The 22,761-nt window shown below is 44.8% G+C and overlaps 1 protein-coding gene and 1 pseudogene across 1 annotated transcript; both read right to left on the bottom strand.

The window, feature by feature from the left end:
• Positions 1 to 462: 462 nt before the first annotated feature.
• On the bottom strand, positions 463 to 21,832 carry LOC126100219 (larval cuticle protein 16/17-like). Its single transcript, XM_049910781.1, has 3 exons — positions 21,715 to 21,832; positions 8,104 to 8,234; positions 463 to 1,867 (listed from the first exon to the last, which is right to left on the bottom strand). Exons 1-3 carry the CDS (start codon positions 21,724 to 21,726, stop codon positions 1,564 to 1,566), a joined length of 447 nt encoding a protein of 148 aa, XP_049766738.1. The 5' UTR covers positions 21,727 to 21,832; the 3' UTR covers positions 463 to 1,563.
• Positions 7,402 to 7,519, bottom strand: LOC126102303 (5S ribosomal RNA; annotated as a pseudogene).
• Positions 21,833 to 22,761: the final 929 nt, after the last annotated feature.

The raw sequence follows: 22,761 nt of genomic DNA, 5'->3' as shown, positions 1-22,761 counted from the left end.
GCCGATGTCTTACGTCAGCACTGTAACCAGTCTACAAAACATTTACATTTGAGGCTCAGAGACTCATACCAACGTGCCAGACTAGGGTCCAACAGTCCAAAGACAAATATTTCATGCGCGTTTTTACGCTATAATACTGACAGCCGATTCTTTTTTCTTCTTGAAGGCATTTCTAGTACATAGGCATTTCTAGTACATTTTCGATAGCGAAATTCTTTGCTGTTCCTCAACTTCTTGAGTATCACTCAGCTATTCTTTTTCTACAAGATGCTCTTCTCCACTGAGTTGTGATAATTATGCGTCATTTTGAGAGTAGTTTCACGTCTCTGTCATTTTTAAGTGAAAAGTCTGCAAAGTATGTAACCAGGAAAAACCTATTCTTTACAGTTGTCATCGATAATGTCCTTTCTTTACACAGGGGTGGAAGGTAAATTGAACGTGATAGTAAAAGAAGACAGTGCCTTGACTTAAATATTTTTATTGCTTAAAAATTTTTACATACAGCAGATGAAAAACGTTTTGTATAAATGTATGCATAGTTAGTAATTAGACGAGTCATTCAGGCCACAATGCTGCGAGCAGCGATTCTGTTTGGACCATGAAGCAATGGCACGATCTTAACAGTAACGGGCATACTGGTGAGGCGCAGAACTACACAACGAGACAACGAAAATGTACGCTCTAATTGTACAGGTTCGTCTTTGTGTCTTTCTTCTCGAGCAAAATGGTTGTGGAAACAGCGTATGTACAATAGTACTGTAGACGAGAGCCTGCAGCAGTTGTGTGCGTACTGTTAAGTGTGAAGTGTGCATCGGAGTCGAGAGCACTGTGTCCAGTAAATGCGTGGCAGTGGGGGAGCTACTAACGTTTCGTAAACTACAAAGGTGGGGTTTGCCACCACAACAAAAAGCTTATCTTCCCGGTGTACCTAGAAATTTTTATTCTTGGTGTTGTAGCATCCTGTAAAGAGAAAACGGACAGAAAATATTGCACATAAACTCAAGATTGGCAGCTTCGAAACTGACAAGATTCTATCTCGAACAGTCTTAACGCCGCTAACCAATCTCTGACGTATATGGACGCCTTCATTGAAGGCATACTACCACTACAAACTTTTGCCTGTAGGTTTTCTCTTGACACTGTCACTCCCATTGTCTAGGGATGATCGTGTTGTACCTCACACGGGGAAGAATCTGGTCTCGAGACGCGCTTTTTGTTGTGGATTGATATATAGCGTTTTACTGGGCACAGTGCTCTAAAAGTCGGCAGCGATATGTGTGGGGATTCTGGTTGCACAACCCTCTGGCAATTTGTCGACCCCTGCGTGTGACGAGCAGCGATGATTGAATATTGGAGTTCCTCCTTGGTGGCTGAGAACAGTTGTACGTCGGCAGCTCTAAAGGACGCGTTGCTACTGGATTGTCTGCAGGATACGTGCAACCACTGTGCGGTACACTACTGCAGACGGCAAAGGTAGCTGAGGTCCAATGGGAGCTGCCGATATACGAGTGCGGGGGTCGTCAGGGCAGCTGGGATCGTGGCGGTCGGCGGCTGGTGGAGACCCTACTGGAGGACGTATCGGCCGGATGCGACCTCGGCGCGCTGCTGCTCGTTGAGCTGCGCCTCCTCGGCGGCGTTGCGGGCCAGCGCGATCTGGATGGCCTCTGGGATCTCGGGCTCCTTGGGCAGCACGTTGCCCTCGGCGCGGAAGCCGCCGTCCTCACCGACGATGTACGAGACGACCACGTCGCGGCCCTCGGGGTCGACGTACGAGTAGCGGCCGCGCACCACGCGCTGCTGGTTCGGCTGGCCCGGGTTCAGGACCTCGCTCTGCTCCTCGCGGACGATCGAGTTGCCAGTCTCAAAGCTGCGGATACAAAAAAACATTTTTAAAAAATCAGTGACGAACGTTGAATACTTACGAAGAAATGCTAGATATAACACCCTATCGGCGATGTCGTTTGAAGTTTTGGGAATTCATAGAATGAATCGCAATGAGCAGACGAACATCTTAACCTCTCTGTCATCTTATTTTCTGAGGAACGGACGTACTCACTCCAACTTATTTTCCTTACGGACATGTACCAGGTGATCAAAAAGTCAGAATAAATTTGAAAACTGAATAAATCACGGAATAATGTAGACAGAGAGGTACAAATTGACACACACACTTTATTAGAAACAAAAAAATACAAACGTTCAAAAAGTGTCCGACAGATGGCGCTTCATCTGATCAGAATAGCAATAATTAGCATAACAAAGTAAGACAAAGCAAAGATGATGTTCTTTACAGGAAATGCTCAATAAGTCCACCATCATTCCTCAACAATAGCTGTAGTCCAGGAATAATGTTGTGAACAGCACTGTAAAGCATGTCCGGAGTTATGGTGAGGCATTGGCGTCGGATATTGTCTTTCACCATCCCTAGAGATGTCGGTCGACCACGATACACTTGCGACTTCAGGTAACTCCAAAGCCGATAATCGCACGGACTGAGGTCTGGGGACCTGAGAGTCCAAGCATGACGAAAGTGGCGGCTGAGCGCACGATCATCACCAAACGACGCGCGCAAGAGATCTTTCACGCGTCTAGCAATACCTTTTTTTTTTTTTTTGCAGTTTTAAAGTGGTAATTGTCGTGCAAGAGGACGGACCAGCAAGCTATCCGCCTAGCTATATGCCAAGCAAACTTTTTTTTAACTGTTATTTCATTCTCCCCAGCCCTTTCTGCCAGTGGTGCAAAATTCTGTCGTTCAGCCAAAAACTAAGTAGCAGAACCCAGTATGTTGTCTTCGACGGCGATTGTTTATCAGAGAAAAGGTTATCGTCATGAGTGCCCCAGGGATAGTGTGATAGGACCGCTATTATTCTATATGTAGATAAATGATCTTGAAGACGGGACAAGCAGCAGTTTGCAGCTGTTTGCTGATGATTATAGTGGCGTACGGGAAGGTGACGCCGTAGCGTGATTGTAGGAGGATACAATTTCTAGTTGATATGATGAATGGCAGCTACCTCCATATGTAGGAAAATGTTAAGTTAATGCAAATGAGTAGGAAACACAAACCATAGTGTTCAAATACAGTATTAGTAGCGTGGTGCTTGACACAGTCGTTTCGATTAAATATCAAGGCGTAACGTTGCATTGCAATATGAAATGTAATGAGTATGTAAGGACTGCACCAGCGAAGGCGAATGTTCGGCTTCGGGTTGTTGGGAAAATTTTAGGGAAGTGTGGTTCATTGCGACCCATTATTGATTACTCGCCAGTTTGGATTAACGAAAGACATCCCAGCAATTCAGAGGCAGGCTGCTAGATTTGTTAAAGGTAGTTTAGAACAACACGCAAGTATTACGGAGACGCTTCGGGAACTCAAATTAGAATCACTGGGGGAAAAGCGACGTCGTTTCCGAGGAGGACTGTTGAGAAAATTCGAGGCTGACTGCAGAATGATTCTTTTGCCGCTGACGTACATTTCGCGTAAGAACCATGAAAATAAGATACTAGAAATTAGGACTAATACGAGGCATATAGATAGTCGTTTTCTCTTCGCTCTATATTCAAGTGAAGTTGAAAAAGAAACGACCAGTAATGGTACAGGGTACCGCCCACCATACGGTGGCTTGTGGAGTATATGTATGGATGTAGATGCAGCAAACGAAACCAGTATGATTAAAAGATGAAATATTTTACAAGTTTTTTGAAAATTCTGTAAAAATATGGATTTTTACAGTATTTATATAACATCTGTATTCTTCAAATAAAAACTGAAAGACTAAAAGGTTAAGATGAAGCCTAAAATACTTCTTTGAAACACTTTGCAGGAACTGCAAACAAGCACCGCACTTAAAGGACCTGCACTGGAGAAAAGAAAGGTTTACGGGAGTGGAAACGTTAGGTGTTCTGTAGGATTGAAGGATGTGAATATAAATATAGGTTCCGTTGTGTAGTATCTGTAGAGATAAAGTTGGGTTGGAGAGTGGGAAGATGTAACGTGAGCAGGGGTTTAATTGCTGGGCAGGACCGTAGTATTGAGAAGAGAAGACGCGAGAGAAGTTGGAGAGATAGGAAGGAGGTCTGACGTGTAGTGGGATAAGGGGGGAAAAGCTGTAGCTAATATGATGGATGAATAAGGGAGACAGATTTCATTGTCTGGCAGGGGGAGTCGTTTGAGCTTGTGTTGGGGCAAGTAGCTATACCTGCAACTGGTGTAAAAAATTTAAAAAGTGGTAGCAAAAATAAGAACACTGCCCCAAGTGAGTCAACTACAATAAAATAAGTTGTCGTAGCGTCGGCAATCGCCAAACATGTAATAATATCAGGAACTGAGAACACGTTGAGAAGCTGTACTCGTTCGTATCACTACAGTACGGACAGTTATATATGAGCGAGATAAGTCAAAAAACATCAGAAATGCATAACAGTGAAATCCTCATCTGCCATATAGAAGGTAACACCCGTACATGTTTTGCAACAAGCCGGAGAAGAAAACTTCGATTTCCAAAAACATAATTAATCAATAATTTATTCATAGTGTATAAAATTAACGTTAATTTAGTACGCTAAATAACATGAAAAGAATGTATGCTCTTATTGTTTTGCCCGTTTGGGGTAAAAGGAGTAGTGGATATTACTTTCAACAACGCCTTTACGAAAAAGAGTCTCCAGAAGTAAGAAAGCCATACATCGTACGCTTAACTGGTTCAGGAATCGTCAGTAATTACTGCATGTCACGAGATACCACGAAGGTCGACCGTCGCTTGTAAACAGCGACGTCTATGGTCATTCAACCTACAAGGGCCAGGTAATCGACCTGCCGCCGCCGGAATCTGCATAAAAATGAAAAACGTGTCCTTTCGCAACCTGAGAAACCTGTTTAGGAATCCTGAGCCGAGTTATCTGGAAGTGCAGATCTAGATTCCGAGAGCGAAGATTAAACAAAAAAAAAAAAAAAAAGGCCAGGCGCCTTCTCACAAGGACAACCGGTTTGCTCCAGTTTATTTCTCACTGATGCTCAAGTTCGTTAACCATGCTGTCGCTTTCAACGGTCTCGTAAATGGGACGAGAACACCAATACACTTGCATCTGCAAAAGCTAAGGACACTCATCTCCTCATCCTTCACTGGAGGTGCTTATTGGTGGGGCGTAAGGTTTAGCATGCCATACACGGGTCCGTCGTTTCACTGATGTATGCAGCCATTTTAAATCAGCTCTATAAACCTCAGCGTGACATTTATCACTTTACCATTATGTAGGCTGCTCATGAATTGAAATCGCTTTATGGTCATTATGTATGCACGTAAATTTCCTCCACTTCCTATATTCCAGCCTGAGATATTTAGCCCCCCTCCCCGTCCCGCTTGATCCCAACAACAGCCTTTTTTTTTTAATTTTTGTGTAAACTAGAAAAAGTAACATTTCACAGTGTCTAGGATTTTGTATTTGAGCCTAGCTGAAGTCCTCTTTATCAACTAGATTTTTGTCGTGTGTATAAATTTTCAATATTCTGATTTCTAAGAGTACCAATTACGATCAACGAACATGGCACCAATACTCACCTAAAATGATATACTTTTCTTGGTAATCTTCCATCTTTATAGACCCATCACTTTACCTATTACTGGCTACAAACTCTCATTTCTCGTATCGCATCAAATCAATGTTCCCACCTTTTAGAAACAGAATCTATACTTTGTAACAGGACAGCGTCACGTTAATAAAAACTTCAGTGCGTCATGCTAAATCAGTTAAGATGGTACGTTGGTTGGTGTATTCATTTGAGGGGGGGGGGGGGGGAGGGGACCAAACACCGAGATCATCGGTCCCATCGGGTTAGGGAAGTAAGTCTGCTGCGCCCTTTCAAAGGAAATGTCCCGGCATTTGCCTGAAGTGATTTAGGGAAATCAGACAAAACCTAGATCAGAATGGTTGGATGCGGGTCTGAACCGTCGTCCCCCCCTAACACGAGTTCACATCGCTCGGTAAATGCACGACAGTACACGAGAAGCTGTGTACTAATAAATTCTTATTTCCCTTAAAAAGAAATTTTCATGCGAAGGTATCTCCTACTTCTTCCATGTAAGGGCCAGATAGGCAGGCATAAATATTGATCAGCGTACGTTCTGTAGATCGGGAGGACTTAAGAACGGACCATTGGTTGGCTGGGAAATGGCGACAGATATCGTCCCACATGCGTACCATGGACTTCAGATCAGGCGAATTTGGTGCCAGTATATGAACGTGAGTTTGCTATTCCCCCCCCCCCCCCACACACACACACACAAACAACTGTAGCATGATCGTGGCCTCCTGGCATAATCACATATCCCTTGGAAGATGTCATTGCCTTCGGGGAAAATACAAAGCAAGAAGAGATACAAGTGATCCAAAATAATGTGCACATAATCCATAAGTGCCATGGTCCTTCGATTACTACCGCAAGTTTCGTGGAAACCCCTGTAGCATAATACTGCTTACAAAAGCCTCCATCTGTGGCTCGCTGCATATTTCGGGCAGTTGTTTGCCTGGATGACGGCGTGCCCGGACGCGACCATCGATCTGCTGTAAATACAAGCATTAATTCGTCCGACTAGTCAAGACGTTCCAAATGATCCTCTATCCATTGCAAATGTGATTCACGAAGTCGTTGAGTCAACAAATGAATGCGTACGGGTCGACTACTGGGGAGCACGTATTAAACATTGTGCACTGCCCTTTGTCAAAACCTCTTAATATGTCAGTGGATTTAGCCATTTGCGGTCCGTATCGTCACTACAACGATTGGCCGTTCGTCTCCGCTCCGCTTGTATATTTTTCTTACCGCGTCAAGTGCCCACAACACCACCATTTGGTGTTTACTCTCATGATGGGCAATGTTCGTAAAGTTTTGGATCATGAGTGCATTTTTCAAATGAGCTAGATCTTTTTTTTTTCCAAACGGCGTTTTTCCGATGGATTATAACAATAGATTGCCGTCATATATTAAAAACTATACTAAGTATAAATTGTGATCTGAAATAGCACTATGCAGCTTTCACAATTAAGGGATGTAGGATTAAATGGCTGTCATGTAGCTAGCGTATTGCGTGAAACTTTCTCTTCCAGAGGACGCAAGTGACACGCTGTTCTTTTCCTGTGGTACTGCAGAGAATGTGTGCAGGTAAGATAAGGCAAAGTTCCGCGTTCAGTCCTTCCTCCTCCCGCACAGGCCACGAAAGCCCAAAGGTACCGACCGGCCGCCGTGTCATCCTCAGACCACAGGCGTCACTCGATGCGAATATGCAGGGGCATGTGGTCAGCAAACCGCTCTACCAGCCGTATGTCGGTTTCCGAGACCGGAGCCGCTACTTCTCAATCAAGTAGCTCCTCAGTTTGCCTCACAAGGGCTGAGTGGACCCCTCTTGCCAACGGCGCTCGGCAGACCGGATGGTCACCCATCCAAGTGCTAGCCCAGCCCGAAAGCGCTTAACTTCAGTGATCAGACGGGAACCGGTGTTACCACTGCGGCAAGGCCGTTAGCTGCGTTCAGTCCTTACACGGACCAATTTGGTCCGACCCAACGCCAGGTCATCGTCTACCCATGGCGTCATGCTGTGTGGAGCTGTATGTGGCCAGCATACAGTTCTCCTGACCGTTGCCGGATTTCTTGACCATGGAAACGTTGTTGATCGCTCGAGCAGCTCACCAGTTGGCCTCAAGAGGACTCCATACCAGACCCCCTACAAAGGAAAAATTCCTGGCAGCACCATGAATTGAAACCGGAATCGCCGGCCGCGGTGGTTTCGCGGTTCTAGGCGCGCAGTCCGGAACCGTGCGACTGCCACGGTCGCAGGTTCGAATCCTGCCTCGGGATTTGGATGTGTGTGATGTCCTTAGGTTAGTTAGGTTTAAGTAGTTCTAAGTTCTAGGGGACTGATGACCACAGCTGTTAAGTCCCATAGTGCTCAGAGCCATTTGAACCATTTTTTGAAACCGGAATCCAAGCATGGCAGTCAGCCGCACTGACCGCTCAACTACGGTGGCGGACAAACGGTAAGGATACTAAATGTTATGTACCTGCCTTCCAAAATATGGATCTGTTTCGGTTAGGTTGCTGCGACTAACCTGAAGGCGTAGTTTCCGTCGTGGTTGGTGTCGAGCGCGGACCTCAGGATCGGCACCGGTGGCGTGGTGGGCCCCTGCACCTGCTGCGGCGCGCAGAACACCGCCGTCGCCAAAGCCAGGACACAAACCACCTGAAACATACGCAACACACATAAAGCTTAACAACGAGTTCTCAAAAATGGAGACTACTGTAATGTGTTAGTCAAGTATCACGAAAGAAAATTTGTTACTGCGACTAGCGTTGCTTCGTGATTCCGCTGCAAGCAGCAGTGCAGTTCGGAACTAGACATGTCTGTTAAGGGAACTTGGTACACTACTCTGGTATAAGATAACTCTACCCAGCATAGAAATAATCCGGAAACAGAAGCTAAAGAAATTTTACTGCTAGATAAAACGTACCTAAGAAGTGATGGGCGGGTACTCAGAACTAATTTTTCACCCTGTAGAGTACGTACTATGAAACAGGCTCCCTGACGTACTGAGCCGGCCGGGGTGGCCGAGCGGTTCTAAGCGCTACAGTCTGGAACCACGCGACCGCTACGGTCGCAGGTTCGAATCCAGCCTCGGGCATGGATGTATGTGATGCCCTTAGGTTAGTTAGGTTTAAGTAGTTCTAAGTTCTAGGGGACTGATGACCTTTGAAGTTAAGTCCCATAGTGCTCAGAGCCATTTGAACCATTTTTTTGACGTACTGAAATCGTCTGTTGGAGTGGGACTCGAACCTTGATTGTGTGCAATGACGTTAACAAGAAACTCATTGGAGTGGGAGACCAGTGGTGATGTTCTGGTCGTTGATACGCAGAATTTAGACCTGACATGTGCTGGTATAGCTCAGTTGTTAATTTTCTTTTTATCCCGAAAGGCTTAGTAGTCGGTTCCAAGCGCGAATCTGTCTCCTTGTATTAAAGAAACATCTTCAGAATAAAGTTACTTGGTGAAATTACTACTCCAGTTTTTCGTTTATTCAACTCTCTGCTTTACTAATTACGATCCTACTGAAGACGCTGTGAACTTGCCTTCTTCCTATGCATAAGCCCAATGAATTACGGGACGACCCAAATTTTAATGTGCAACGGCGTTTGTAACATATGCGAAACAACAATAACTAACGGAACGAAATCTTAGGTCACAGTGGAAACCGAACTCCTTAACTCTAGATTTGCAACCTGAAAAACCACCTCAGCAACCAAACTACAAACTAGTAAACAACCACTTGTGATAGCTTAATGTGAGCAATGGTCATAGAATCCAGATCACTTTTAGCTTAGTGTGACATACAGATTGATAATGTAGTAATAGAATCTTATCCACTGAAATTTGAGCCGTCCTGCTAGTAGCAAACTATTATTGAAAGATCAGCGAAGTCTAATGAGTGATATTTCCCATTCCTCCCAGATTAACTAGCTGTATGAAGCCATTCGGGTACTTATTGCAAACTTAATAACTTGTTCTCCGTCAAAACCTAAATGAAACAGCATCTAAATAATAATCGAGAATAATTTACAGAAAAGTTTATTTTTCTGAAGCGTTGTACGGTTAAGGAAATTACTGTCAAGCGCGTTAAACCTGCACAGACGTCGCAAATATAAATAACTGCCAAATAATATAGTACATCTGCGGAAATTTTAGGTTTTGGATAAAAACCGCAATCATACATAAGGTATACCGTGGAGCAGTGCAGCACACGTAAGTCGATATGCATCGTATTACCTTTGAAGTAACTACGTATAGTGGCAATGGATTCGTGAAACTAAGGTTAGTAGTGAAGCATTCGAACTGAGTTGCATTCTAGCACCGGAGACTAACTAGGACATCCTGCCCTACATGACTACGAACTGTTACCGTTAATGAACAGCTAGCAGCTTCCGGCGTCGTCCCGCTAACAACCGCTAGTTTGTAAAGCAATTAAGTGTTATCTCCGTAGTCATCTGCCTCACCAACACCTGAGGTATGCATTCTGAGTCGCGTCGACAAGGTGAGAGTGATTACGTCATTTACGGAGATGAGCTCAGACCTTGCTTCTTGAATGTGGCTCCCAGCGTGTGTTAATAAGAGATTTTAGGAAGTCTTTGTTTGTAAACGAATACACATTCAGCACGGTCCAGAGTGCTTATTTGCTAGTGTCTAAAGCTGGTTACAGGCGTGGTTTTTAGCACATGGCAAACATGTAAAGATTAAGCTAGCGCTTGTGGTGTGAGATGAAGGCAGGAGCTACTATCACGACATTTAAAGGGTTGCGTTTCACAGCAGCTTCGTCTCTGGAAATCGTGAAAGGGCTTCCGAACTTCTGTTCTGGTTCAGCTACATAGCGTCTTCGATTACTACTTACTTTGCTGTGAATGGCGTTAGGTGCTTCGTCATTATTTCGAACCTCGAAACAGGCATACTGAAGGAATAAGATACTGCCTCGCTTCTCTTCTCGCAGTGTGTCAAGTGCGGCCCCGTATCGTATGGACGAATACTAATGAGTGTTTGCGCAGTGTGGTGTTGAAACGAAAGAAAGGGAGAGTAGGTGGAGATCTGTGTCGCCTCCACACCTTTCCCTTTGAACAGCATCCCGAGAGCCGGGCAAAGTGAGGCACTAGAACTAAATCGGCGAAAATTTCTTTTTTTTTAACAAATCTCTCTGCATTCTGCTGTTGTGAAATACTGATAAGAGACTGAGAAAAAATATTTTAAAGCTGTGTCCGGAGAGCAGTGGTTTATGGGGAGGGAGTGAGTGCCCTAGGTAAACATGAGGAGAATAAATTGGAAACATTTGAAATAGGCTTCGGGAAAAAGGGTTTTAAAACTTGAATGGGCATATAGCGTGCGAAATGAAAAGGTAATAGTGGAAATGTGAAAGGAAAAGTAGTATGTAATAAAGTTGTTATCAGAACGTGACAAGGAACAGTGGAAATAGTTTGACTAGGAGTCCGAGAGGAAAATTGTAAGGGCAGACAAAAATTAGACTTGCAAAGTATGTAATAGAGGATGTTGGATGTTGTAGGTATGTAGAAATGAGAATGATGAGATGATTGGTGGTCTAGCTTATCAGTTGGAAAAGGAATCTAAGAATGTTATTATTACTATTATTGTTATTGTTATTATTCGTTTTTCTAGCCTTTGTCCCGTAACTTCATGCGGCTGGAATGATTATTTATTGGATTTGGTAATTCTGGTGGTAAAGAGTTGCCAGACGCTCTTCTTCCGGCCACCTCATCCCTCTCTCCCCCACTGTCGCCCTCCCCCCCACCGGTGACAGAATTTCTGTACCTGATCTGTCCGCGACTAGTGTCATTCTGTGCGAAAGAGTGCAGTGCAAACATTTTCTAAATGTTTGCGAATCGTATAAATGAGGCAGGATATGAGTACAAGCTCTGTATTCACCTAGTTTGATATGGAAGAAAAGAAAATAACTATGTGATGGGAAATGACGCAGTTGAAAAGGACGACCGAAACACAAGAGGCCCAACAAGGATAGCGGCTATTCATATGGATATTTCGAGTTGCTAGCGGCCCCTTGAATGAGCTGTCCTTATCTGGCAGGTACGTGAAGGCTTCCACCCAGCATCGACAATGGCCCGGCATCTACTGCGCCGACTGACAAACAGCTGCGCGTCTGACAAACAGACAAAACGTGCGTAGCAGTCACGTCTCCCAGGCGCTCTGTTAATAACAGAGCACATACGGCACGCTCTTTGTGAAGTGCGCCGCGGAGGAGGTTCAAAAGACTCCAACCTTCCTTCCACGTGTAGTCGCTGCTCTACTACATAGAATTCTCGCTGATCATGCGTAGGAGATTACTGTCCTAAATGTTGTCGGGTTGACATTTTGCTCTTTCATCTCGTAGTCCACTGTGACTCTGCAATTTTCGTTTTCTGACCGCTACCGATTTTAAGAACAGTGCTGCTACTTTTCTTCCTTAGACCTACGGTGTAAAAACGTTGTCAGCTGCTTCATTTTACAGATGACAAACACTTGAAGAGCATTTCATGAAAAACTTTCGAAAAAGGTACTCCACTGATCACCGTATGTGATGTAGGGAACTACGTAAAACCAACATGAAGATGGTACGACCTGCAGTTGCACTAGCAAGTTCCGAAAATTGCAGTATCGTAGTTTTTCTCCCTAGCATCGTTTTATTTGCTCTTCCATACTAGTAGCAGAAGGAAACTGTTGGCTTTTGCTTTGTAAGTAGAACTTAATCATTCGTCAGGTAAGGACTCAGAAGAGACATAGCAAAATTTGAGTCACAAGCGTCCAGAAAAAAGTGCCATCCTGCTTAAAAGACAGTCTGATCACTTTTCTGGTGGCACATAAAAAACTAAAGGGGCTCTCAAATGCTTTACTGGCAGTTACCCAGACACGACCCGCCCTCATAGCGTCATTTGCGCCAGTATCTCATCCCTGTGTTCGCCGAAGTTCTCGTGTCTGACTTTCTGCACTATCATTCTTGGAAGAAAGGATATTGCGAAGGAACGGCTTAGTCACAACCTGGGGGATTGTTCCCAGAATGACTTTCCATTCTGCAACAGAGTGTGCGTTTGTCTGCAGTATCCTGGCAGATTACACTTGTGTACCGGACCGGGACTCAAACCGGCAGCCTTGGCCACTCGTGAGCAAATGCTCCAGCTACTGAGCTATCTATACTCTTCTCACGACCGGTCTCTATAGCTCAGCTTCCACAAGTATCGCTCTCGTGCCTTCCGCAGTGTGTGGAGATTGTGAGTCGAGCCTGGATTGCTCCAACGGTAGAGCACTTGCTCGCGAAAGGTACACAGGTAATTTTATAGACCACTTTTTTCCATCTCTCCTCACGGCTGTCCAGTGTCATATCCTTGAGTAACCAGTGTACCTAAAAATTAGATAGTTTCTGGATACGGTAACAGCCAGAAATCAGAAGACGCTTACAGAGTCCTTAGCCATTACGAAAGCAACTCTTCCTTCCTGATCGGAGAGTTTTGTGGAGCAACGTGTCCTCCAGCGGTGACAGGACTTAATCTGACTGGAGTGTACCGACGCACATTCCTGAAGGCGCGGCCGCCGCCCACCTGCGCTTCCCACGCAACTCACGCACCGTCGCGCGTGCACTTACAAACGTCGCACCCAAGTTCAAGGACCTCTTGCTCTGACAAACAGGTCAGACTAGCATTCAAACATTGGTTGCCAGCAGAACAACCTGCTAACTGTAGATAGGTCTCAGACTGTTTTCAATCGGCGCTATGATTAACGTACAGAACGCAGAGTACGCCGCATTCATGTTTTTGTTTTTTCTTGTTTGAATGAATTTATAGTCTGATGCTCTAACGAGCCCGATGTTGACGGGACATGATAGCATAATCTTTCTCCCTCCCCTCCCACGCATCGTTAAACTAGCGTTTTTGTTATGGCGGAGCTTTTCCGCATATCTACTTCCATGGCGAAAGTAATGAAAGGGAATATCGAAAATAAATGACACCTTATTGGAGAAAGTACTGCTTGACGCCCACTGGGCATATTAACTGAATAGTGAAATATTTTAATTCACAAAAGGGTGTCCTCCTCATATAGGGCATGGTGATACTTATTTAAATTATTTAGTATATGCAGAGAAATATGAAAAAAATTCAGCTACCAAATAAACAACACTGTAAAACACTACCGTGGTAAGGGGAAAGTCATAATCTGAACCAGGCGAAAAAAGCTTTGTTCCGCAATAAAAGTTAACTTACATTAAAACTGATACATAACTAAGGAAATAGTGTCTGAAAATATTCGTCTGAAACATTACAGTGTGTGGAAATGAAATGTATATGACAGTAAAAATGAAAAAGAGAAAACAGCTAACATTTGCAATGAGGTAGCGCACGAAAATTACGAAGAGAGGCCAGAACAAATCTGAAATGTAGAAAGAAAACGGAAAACGGGAGGAGCTGCAGCTGTGACACGCGTGGGCATCCGCGAATAGCTAAACTGCCTCTGGAAAGAGAAGTAAGGTATGTAGGAACAGAGAAAGGTAAGAAAATGCTAAGCGCATTTACGGGATGCTAGGTATGGTTGTTACGTAGGGGTAAAAAAGATTAGCACCACATGGAGATAGGAAGCAGCGGCATGAGTATAATTTACTGTATTGCTACATTTAAAAATAAAATAAAACGTGGAAGAAATTAAATGGCGGTCCAAGTGATACTACTGGCAACAGACCTGGGAATTTGTGTGCATTAATGTGCACCAGACACTTAAGAAAGTTTACGCCAGCCTGAAAAGACTACTTAAGCAATATCAGTTACATAATAATTAAATCTATTATTAAGAAAGAGAGAAAACATATCAATATGAAAAGTGCTCATAATGTCTCGTAAAGAATAAATATCTACGCGAAGTTTGCCTCAGATTACTAGTCGTCGACGTTTGCAAATACAGTGGTGTTACTACATTAATTTTCCATAGTTCCAGTAATAAAATGAAATTCAGTCACTTTTATCTGGATGAACTCTCTGAACATGCATGTCCCAAGGTAAAAGTTCTAAATCTGTCACATTTTCTGCCAATGCCCATATAAGCGGAAAGCGGCTCGTCATTCTGTTATTGGAACGACTTGCCAGTAGTAAAGCATTCTTTTCGCCCTCAAGAAATCTCTTATAGGTTCCTTACGTAAAGTCGTTTTCTATTACGTTCCGGGAAAGCAAAATGCTAAACACGTACATTCCTCCCTCCTTCCCCCCCCCCCACCCCCACCCCCACCCCACCCCACAATCACCTGAACTACGGCTAGCAGATTGAGATCAGTACGCAGTACCGACGCCCGTTTAGGCTATGTGCCAGCGCGATGTTCCGGATCGTAACCCGGCAACGCAAGTATCGTGCGAGCCGATCACTATACTCGCCGAGTTACTCACACTTGCCAGAACTAAATACTTGTCGCTCTCCTGCATCAAACTGTGCGAGGTGGCACAGAAGCTTGTACACAGATGAGAGTACAGTCATCCTTTTGTAGGATCCAAGAGGTTTCCCAAAATCATCTAACGCAAATTATGGGGTAAGTTCTTTAGGTTGTGCTCCACAGCAAAAGTCGCTCCCCACTGGTGCAGAATAATAAAAATTTAGCAGCTTTTTGGTGGTACTCATGAAAATTTTGAGACAAGTATTTAAACAAGGCCACGGCCGATTTCCTTCCCTATTCTTCTTCGTTGTGATGTTCAGTTGTATTCTTAACGATATCTCTACAGCCCGCCTCCGTAGACGCTTTCACTAATATGCGCTTGTGAGGTGGCGCTCGATTTCGGGTAGCCCAAGATCCAGATGGCGGGAGAAATTTTCACCACAAGTGACCAGTGGAGTAGAGGAACTGTTGCAAAATTCCTTATTAATAGATACTGCGTCGATATCCTGAGTGAAATTCCGAAATCCTTGGCAGTGTCTTCTGTAGTGAGAGCATATGATAGTCTTGATGGTGATCCATTCGTATGACAGGATCATCTAAGCTACGTGGCACCCTTGATGCTATTTGTTGGCAGCAGTCCCTCTCCCACATCATCATTAACAACTCTACACGTATTACACTAGACACATGCGCTTAACGCAAAACTCATATTTTGCTAAGGGTAAGATCCGCTGTGTAACTAGACGACTGAACAACCGACCTCTTGGAGGTCTTCCAACCGAGCAAAATTCGTATCTTCATTTCCTCCACCGAGGAATCTGAATTTCTAAATGGCGATCAGATTTCATGACTATAACAATTTCCAGTAGCAAGAACTGTCTTACGTAAGCAAACAGTCTATTAATATTCACCACGAGTAAGTTGACCCGAACGCTTCCACTATTAATGGTACGCTAGGAACCAAGAGATTGGCATAGGAAGGGAAACGTGATCGTCAGCACAAAACCAACTGCAAGACACAGCATGAAAAAAAAAGACTTGACATTAATTTTTGTCTATCCGATAATTAACAAAGGATATCGTCGGTGAAAATAGCTCTGGCAACGTAGCAGCTTTTTGAGATTTGGGTCAATCGGACTACTAAACTTTTCTTACAGTATTTCTCTTTTTTCTTTATTTATCTTTCAAAGCCGGCTGTGGTGGCCGAGTGGTTCTAGGCGTTTCAGTCTGGAACCGAGCGACTGCTACGGTCGCAGGTTCGAATCCTGCCTCGGGCATGGATGTGTGTGATGTCCTTAGGTTAGTTACGTTTAAGTAGTTCTAAGTTCTAGGAGAATGATGACCTCAGTTGTTAAGTCCCATAGTGTTCAGAGCCGTTTGAAGCATTTTATCTTGCAAATATTTCCCTATCTGCGATTTTTAATAAACGAACTGATCGTTTCTGTGGCGAGGCAGTTGAGACGACTCGCTAGACAGGGAACTCTTCTCTTACAATGGTGCCAAAAAGAAAAGAATTACAACTGAAAGCTTTGTTAGAGTCGAAAACACTAGAGACGGAAAGCAAAATGACGATGTTTCAAGGACATGCATGACGCCTACTTAAGGAAAGATATCGACGTTCGTCTGTAGGGATCTAAGAAAACCAGACTCATGACAGATGGACTGGTATTTGAGCCTAACGACAGAACTGCAGTATCTAGCGCGGTTAGATAACCTCGGTGATTTCTCAAAGGTAATATACAATATGAGGTCATACAATAATGTCTACATCACTCAAGACGAAATCGGATATAACTCTACTAAAATTATGCTTCAGATACAGATGACAGATTATTGTGATCTTCAAGAGACCTTTTCAGAGGATGACTCCGTAAGCGGCATCCGCGGATTCCGTATTCTGTTAGGCATGCGCATACATATTTTCACGAAAACAAGCACTTCGGATTCCGGACGCATACTGGGAACGCGCGGAGAAGGATAACTCCGCCTCTCCGGCCACTTCACTTTCAGGGCGATACTTCGCCCGTCGTAAGTGTTTACATTCGCAGTGCGTGAGGCCCCCTGCGTGCGGGCACAGAGACTGTTGGCTCGGAATCCACCCCCGCCACCAGTTCAAGGTCGTCCGTGGAGGAATCCGTCCGCGAACTTCGCTGAGACCGGTTGTGGCACGGGATATCCATCTACTTGCCGGCGCGCTTCGTTTCCATTCTCAGTCCATCAGAATGATGAGCGCTCGTAAATGAATTTAGCAGGTGGAGTTCAGATTGACGTATCGAATGGAGTGAATGTTAGCTATTGGTATGCGATCGAAGAGGTGGGGAAAGATACCGGCCTACAGTTCCTGACCGATCTGAAAGTTACAAACTGATAGCGTCCGTAGGGCATGGGGCGATGAGTGCGTGATGTACCAGTATTATCTCACCTTCTTCCATTACACCTGTGGATGGTGCAATGCAAGAACGACTAAGGTACACTTGCGGAAAAGCTCAACCTATACAATTTTACTGTCATTGAGATAATGAGAGATGAATAGGGAAAAAAATACTCTACTGAACTTGTTCTGGAACGTACACAATAGTAATTTTGAAAGTAAGCTTTCCCGCGATGCACAGCTTCTTTTAGTGGTGTATCCCATACTGTGGAACATTCCATACCCCTTATGAGAGACTTTCCGATCTCTTCCCATACTAAAAATCTGTAAAGGTCTCAGATTGATAAATATTAAGTAAAAACTTACATTAGAGAGTTTCATTTTAGACTTGCTTGGGTTTCTTTAAACGCATCTCATCAATCCATGCCAGGTTTACGTGGCTTATTTACTGTGAAACGCTCCTGATGGTTGCCACGAGCTGAGGTTGTGATCTCCGATGGTGTAACTATCAGTTGAATGCTCCAATTTACTGGAGTCAGATTCTTTTTGGTTTTTGGCCTACTGAGCATAACTTATTCTTTGTACAACGCTACCATTAACGGGAACTCTTCCTGCTTCTCCCAATATTCCAATTCCTGCAACTTGACCCCTTCCCAACTGCATCGCCTGCAAATATCAAAGCGAGCGACTTACTTTTGCTCAGTCTGTGAGTAGTTACGGTCCTCTGTAACTCCGCATGTGCCGATATTTTCGCTTCCCAAGATACTTCCCCGTGGAGAATGACGTACAGGCTTACTTTTTCTAGAAAGCATTCCGTCCTGTCGGGCTGATAATGTTTTCTTCTTCACACTATCTGACGCGTCGCCCAGTACAGACTACTCGTTTTATCGTTCCCTACAGTTCCACAGTTATATCGATTTTCAAGGGAAGATGGTACACGCAGACTGAGAGGCAGTCGGAGAAATCTGCGTAACTTGGTTGGTTGTTCAGTCCTATCAAAGTATCTGACCTAACTTCGAAATAGATAGCATGTAAAATGAACATCAATAGATACAACAAAAATAAAAAAAAGTCTATCCTGAATACTTTGGAGCTGACTGTCCTGTAACTTCCATCGACATGAAAGAAGAATCGGAATAAATGGTCTCATATTGTGTATATTCATTGATACAGGATGGCTGGTGCTACACGATTTCTATTGTCCCGTTTATCTTGAGCAACCTAAATAACTTTACCCAGAAGCTAATTGAAAAAGGGATTAAGCAGATTTTGTTTAGCTCCCACGCAGACATTAACCAGCATGATAGTCTTTCTCGTAACTTCGTTCGGTATTAAGATATTAATAGCAGTACGTCTTTTTTTAAATAGCACCGTATTTTTTATCTAATAATCTCGCCTCAAGACCTGTTCAAAAACGTGCCACACTGTACCATGCACGTAAACACGGTGTTATTAAAAACATAACAGAAAACTGCTTTACTACCACACAGCGTATGTATCTGGGGTAACATAATCCGTCCACCTGCTGGATGTGACAGCAAAAAATTAAACACAAGGAAAAACCACGCCGGTCATTACAGTTCTGCAAACTTACATCCTCCACAGATGAGCAGAGTTTCTTCCTTCTCTTCGTTGGTCTACATTGCACTCGCACAAAATTTCTACCACAGAAGTTTTACTGAATGATAGGAGGGCATTTTTCTTGGGTTTCCAATTGTTTACTGTCTTCTCGAGGAAGTGGACGAGATATGTTAATCCGTGCTGATACAGAAGAATCAAGTCAGTTTCGTGAACTTTTATGAATGACGTCAAGCTTACATGAATGGTACGCAATGGTTCCTTTTTTTGGACAAGTCTTGTGGAAGGAAAACTGTGTGCTGGACAAAAATTCAGAATGCTACTTAAAAGAGAGGTATCCTTATAATGAAGATGTTGTTCGGTGCCCGTATACGAGAAATTATTCATTTGAACAAGACCCTGAGTTGCAGCGGATGCGGAGTAGGACTGCAGAGTACGAGACGGTACTACTCGCTGCTACTCATTGTGGGGGCTTGCGCTGACTCAGCAGGGCTTGGGGCTCTCTCTCTGGAGCTGTGGCTAACCACAACGTTCCGCCGTCATCCCACTCCGGTACGTCCGCGCGCGACAGTTACTGCACACGCAGAGGACTCAAAAATTAAGCGAAGTGCTGTTCTGTGGTTACCCTTGCCGCGGAGTTTAATGTCAAAGCATTTACTACTGGACCCAAGTAAAACCTCCAGCATTCACAGTGACTGGGCGTCTACACTGGAACTACACTGAATGATACAGAAGATACTGTCGCGGTTTAATCCAGGATGGCATGGAGCCTATTTGAACCTTGTTCATTCCGTAACACCCCCAACATCTACTTGGCCATCGTTTGGTGGAGGAAGATTAGACAATAGCGCATAACGGCTTATGTACTCTAGTTATTGGCCGGCCAGAGTGGCCGAGCAGTTCTAAGCGCTTCAGTCTGGAACCGCGCGACCGCTACGGTCGCCGGTTCGAATCCTGCCTCGGGCATGGATGTGTGTGATGTCCTTATGTTAGTTAGATTTAAGTAGTTCTAAGTCTAGGGGACTGATGACCTCAGTGACTGATGACCATAGTGCTTAGAGCCATTTGAACCATTTGAGCTTCGTAATGCTGAAAGCATTGCAATCCTAACCAACAAGAAATACATAGATGGGGTTAAACATAGCGTTACCAGAATAAATTATTTCCCAGATAAATATTCTGATGTGTTGCGTTACAAAGGGATATAAGAAAATTCGTGAGAGAGATCTAAAACGAAAAGCTGTCGTCATTATAAAGCAAGGAGTGGCCGTTTGTTGACTTTATTTCTTAACAGTACTAATGCGATGCGATTCGAGGCTCAGATCGTACCATCAGGTGGCAGACTCAGCAAGTTACATCACATAAGTATTTGGGTGTAACAGCAAGAACTGGTATGAAATGGGATGACCAATCAAAATTATTTAGGAAGATTCTGCGAAGGTGCAGTGCACCTGGGCAAGAATCGCATAGTGCGAGCAACGCTAGAGTTCTGTTCCTTTATTAAAACCGGTTCCAGTGTTTATGGGTTATCAAACAGGCATGTCAGCAGACATGAAACGGATTCAAAACCGTGATGTTGGGATCGTAACAGGTCGGTATAGCTACTACGATAGTGCACCAGAAATGATCGGGCAACTTACATGGTAATCCTTGGAAGAAGACATACTTCTCGCAGTTCCCTGTCGAGTAAATTTAGAGAAGTTGTATTACAAGGGCACTGTCCAATCATTATGCTGTCGTTATCGTGTATCTCGCCGAGGGATTATGGGGTTAAGATAAGCGAGACTATCGTGCTTACAGTCTTAATCAATATCCGCTACAGTTGCTGCCTTATTTCAGTTCAGAGACGGTATTGGCTTTTATATTGAAGCCATTCCTAGTGGACCAGAGAAGTGCGCTTCGCAACAACACTATTTTGTGATACACTGGATAATAGCTTCCATACAAAAGACGAAACGGGTCTTGGACAGAAATGATGCAGCTGGAGCGGGTATTCATTAACTCAGCACACAAGTACAGTGCAGCGGCGCTCTAGAAATAAGCAGAAACTATTAATATTGACACCAACTTTTCTTTCGCTCAAGATGCGAATGGAGTAGGAGAAACTATTAATATTGACACCAACTTTTCAAATGGTTCAAATGGCTCTGAGCACTATGGGACTCAACTGCTGCGGTCATAAGTCCCCTAGAACTTAGAACTACTTAAACCTAACTAACCTAAGGACAGCACACAACACCCAGCCATCACAAGGCAGAGAAAATCCCTGACCCCGCCGGGAATCGAACCCGGGAACCCGGGCGTGGGAAGCGAGAACGCTACCGCACGACCACGAGATGCGGGCGACACCAATTTTTCTTTCGCTCAAGATGCGAATGGAGTAGGACAGAAAATACGTTGGCTGGAGGAGTATATATGTAGGTGTAGATGTAAATAAGACTTTCGTCCTAGATAGTGTGCCAACAGGACATATGATGGTCCATATCGTCACAAAAATATGCAGGGTGGAGTCTGCACTCGTACTAGGCTAGAGGGAACTACACTGAGAGAAAATGGAATGAAACTATCGTATGGCGTTATGGATCGAAAGACCCCGTCTGGGCTGGTTCACCCGCCAGCTGCAAGTCTTTCTATCTGACGTCGCTTCGGCGACTTGTGCGTCGATTATGACGAGATGAAATGACGAGGACAACACAAACACCCAGTCCCCGGGCGAAGAAAATTTCCGACCAAGCCGGGACTCGAACCCGGGCAGCGATGTTAACCACTAGACCACGAGCCGGCGTCTACGCTGGCAGCTTGTCACGTGACTACTCACCAAGGACTGCATGGTCTCTGTTGCTGCTGCTGCTGCTGCTGCTGATCTGATGAGGACACGCGGCAAGTGCGTCTGCAGTACGCCGCTGCCCACCGGCCTTATATACGGCGGGCTGGCTTTTTTTGGCGCCGCTCTTCACCGGTCGGCAGGGCGTCTTCCAGCGTCGTCTCCAGGGAGCGCTGGAGGGGGGCAGCGCGACAGCGGCGGGTGGAGGGGGGAGGGTGCCCGCTGTCTGGCTGGCACGCGCGCCCTGCTCCCGTCTCTGACGGCGTCCACACCCAGGCCGCGGGGCTGAGCTGGAGGAGGGGTACGGCTCTCCACCCCCAGCCCAAACACACGGCGGGCGCCGGCTCCCAGGGAGCGAGGTCTCCCGCGCTTACGTAAAGGACCCGCCGTCACTGACCAGCGGCAGACGAGGAGGTGTCGCGCGACCCGCGACGCGGAAGAGCTCCGCCACCCACGATGTCCTCTGTTGACTTCTCAATTATCACCATTCTTTCGAGATAAAAGCCAACGTGCAGTCGGCTTTCTACCGGTGACAGCTCTGCTGTAACCTTTAGATCTGCGCAGTCAATCTCCTCGCACACAATGCCGCTGTCGAAATGACAGGTTTATACCAAATAAACTAACAAACGAAGGAGCTGATCCTCCTTGGTGCACAAAACGGGTTAAAACACTGTTGCAGAAACAACGAAACAAACATGCCAAATTTAAACAGACGCAAAATCCCCAAGATTGGCGATCCTTTACAGAAGCCCGAAACTTAGCGCGGAGTTCAATGCGAGACGCGTATATCAGTTTCCACAACGAAACTTTGTCTCGGAAGCTGGCAGAAAATCCAAAGAGATCCTGATCGTATGTGAAGTATGTTAGCGGCAAGAAACAATCGATGCCTTCAGAATGGGATTTTCACTCTGCAGCGGAGTGTGCGCTGATATGAAATATCCTGGCAGATTAAAACTGTGTGCCGGACCGAGACTCGAACTCGGGACCTTTGCCTTTCGCGGGCAAGTGCTCTACCAACTTTTTTTGTGTAATCTCATTTTG

Source organism: Schistocerca cancellata, chromosome 9 (genome assembly GCF_023864275.1).
Source record: "Schistocerca cancellata isolate TAMUIC-IGC-003103 chromosome 9, iqSchCanc2.1, whole genome shotgun sequence".
NCBI classification, from domain to species: Eukaryota; Metazoa; Arthropoda; class Insecta; order Orthoptera; family Acrididae; genus Schistocerca; species Schistocerca cancellata.
Note: the sequence above shows the minus strand (reverse complement) of the source record. Positions and strands in the feature narration are given on the sequence as shown.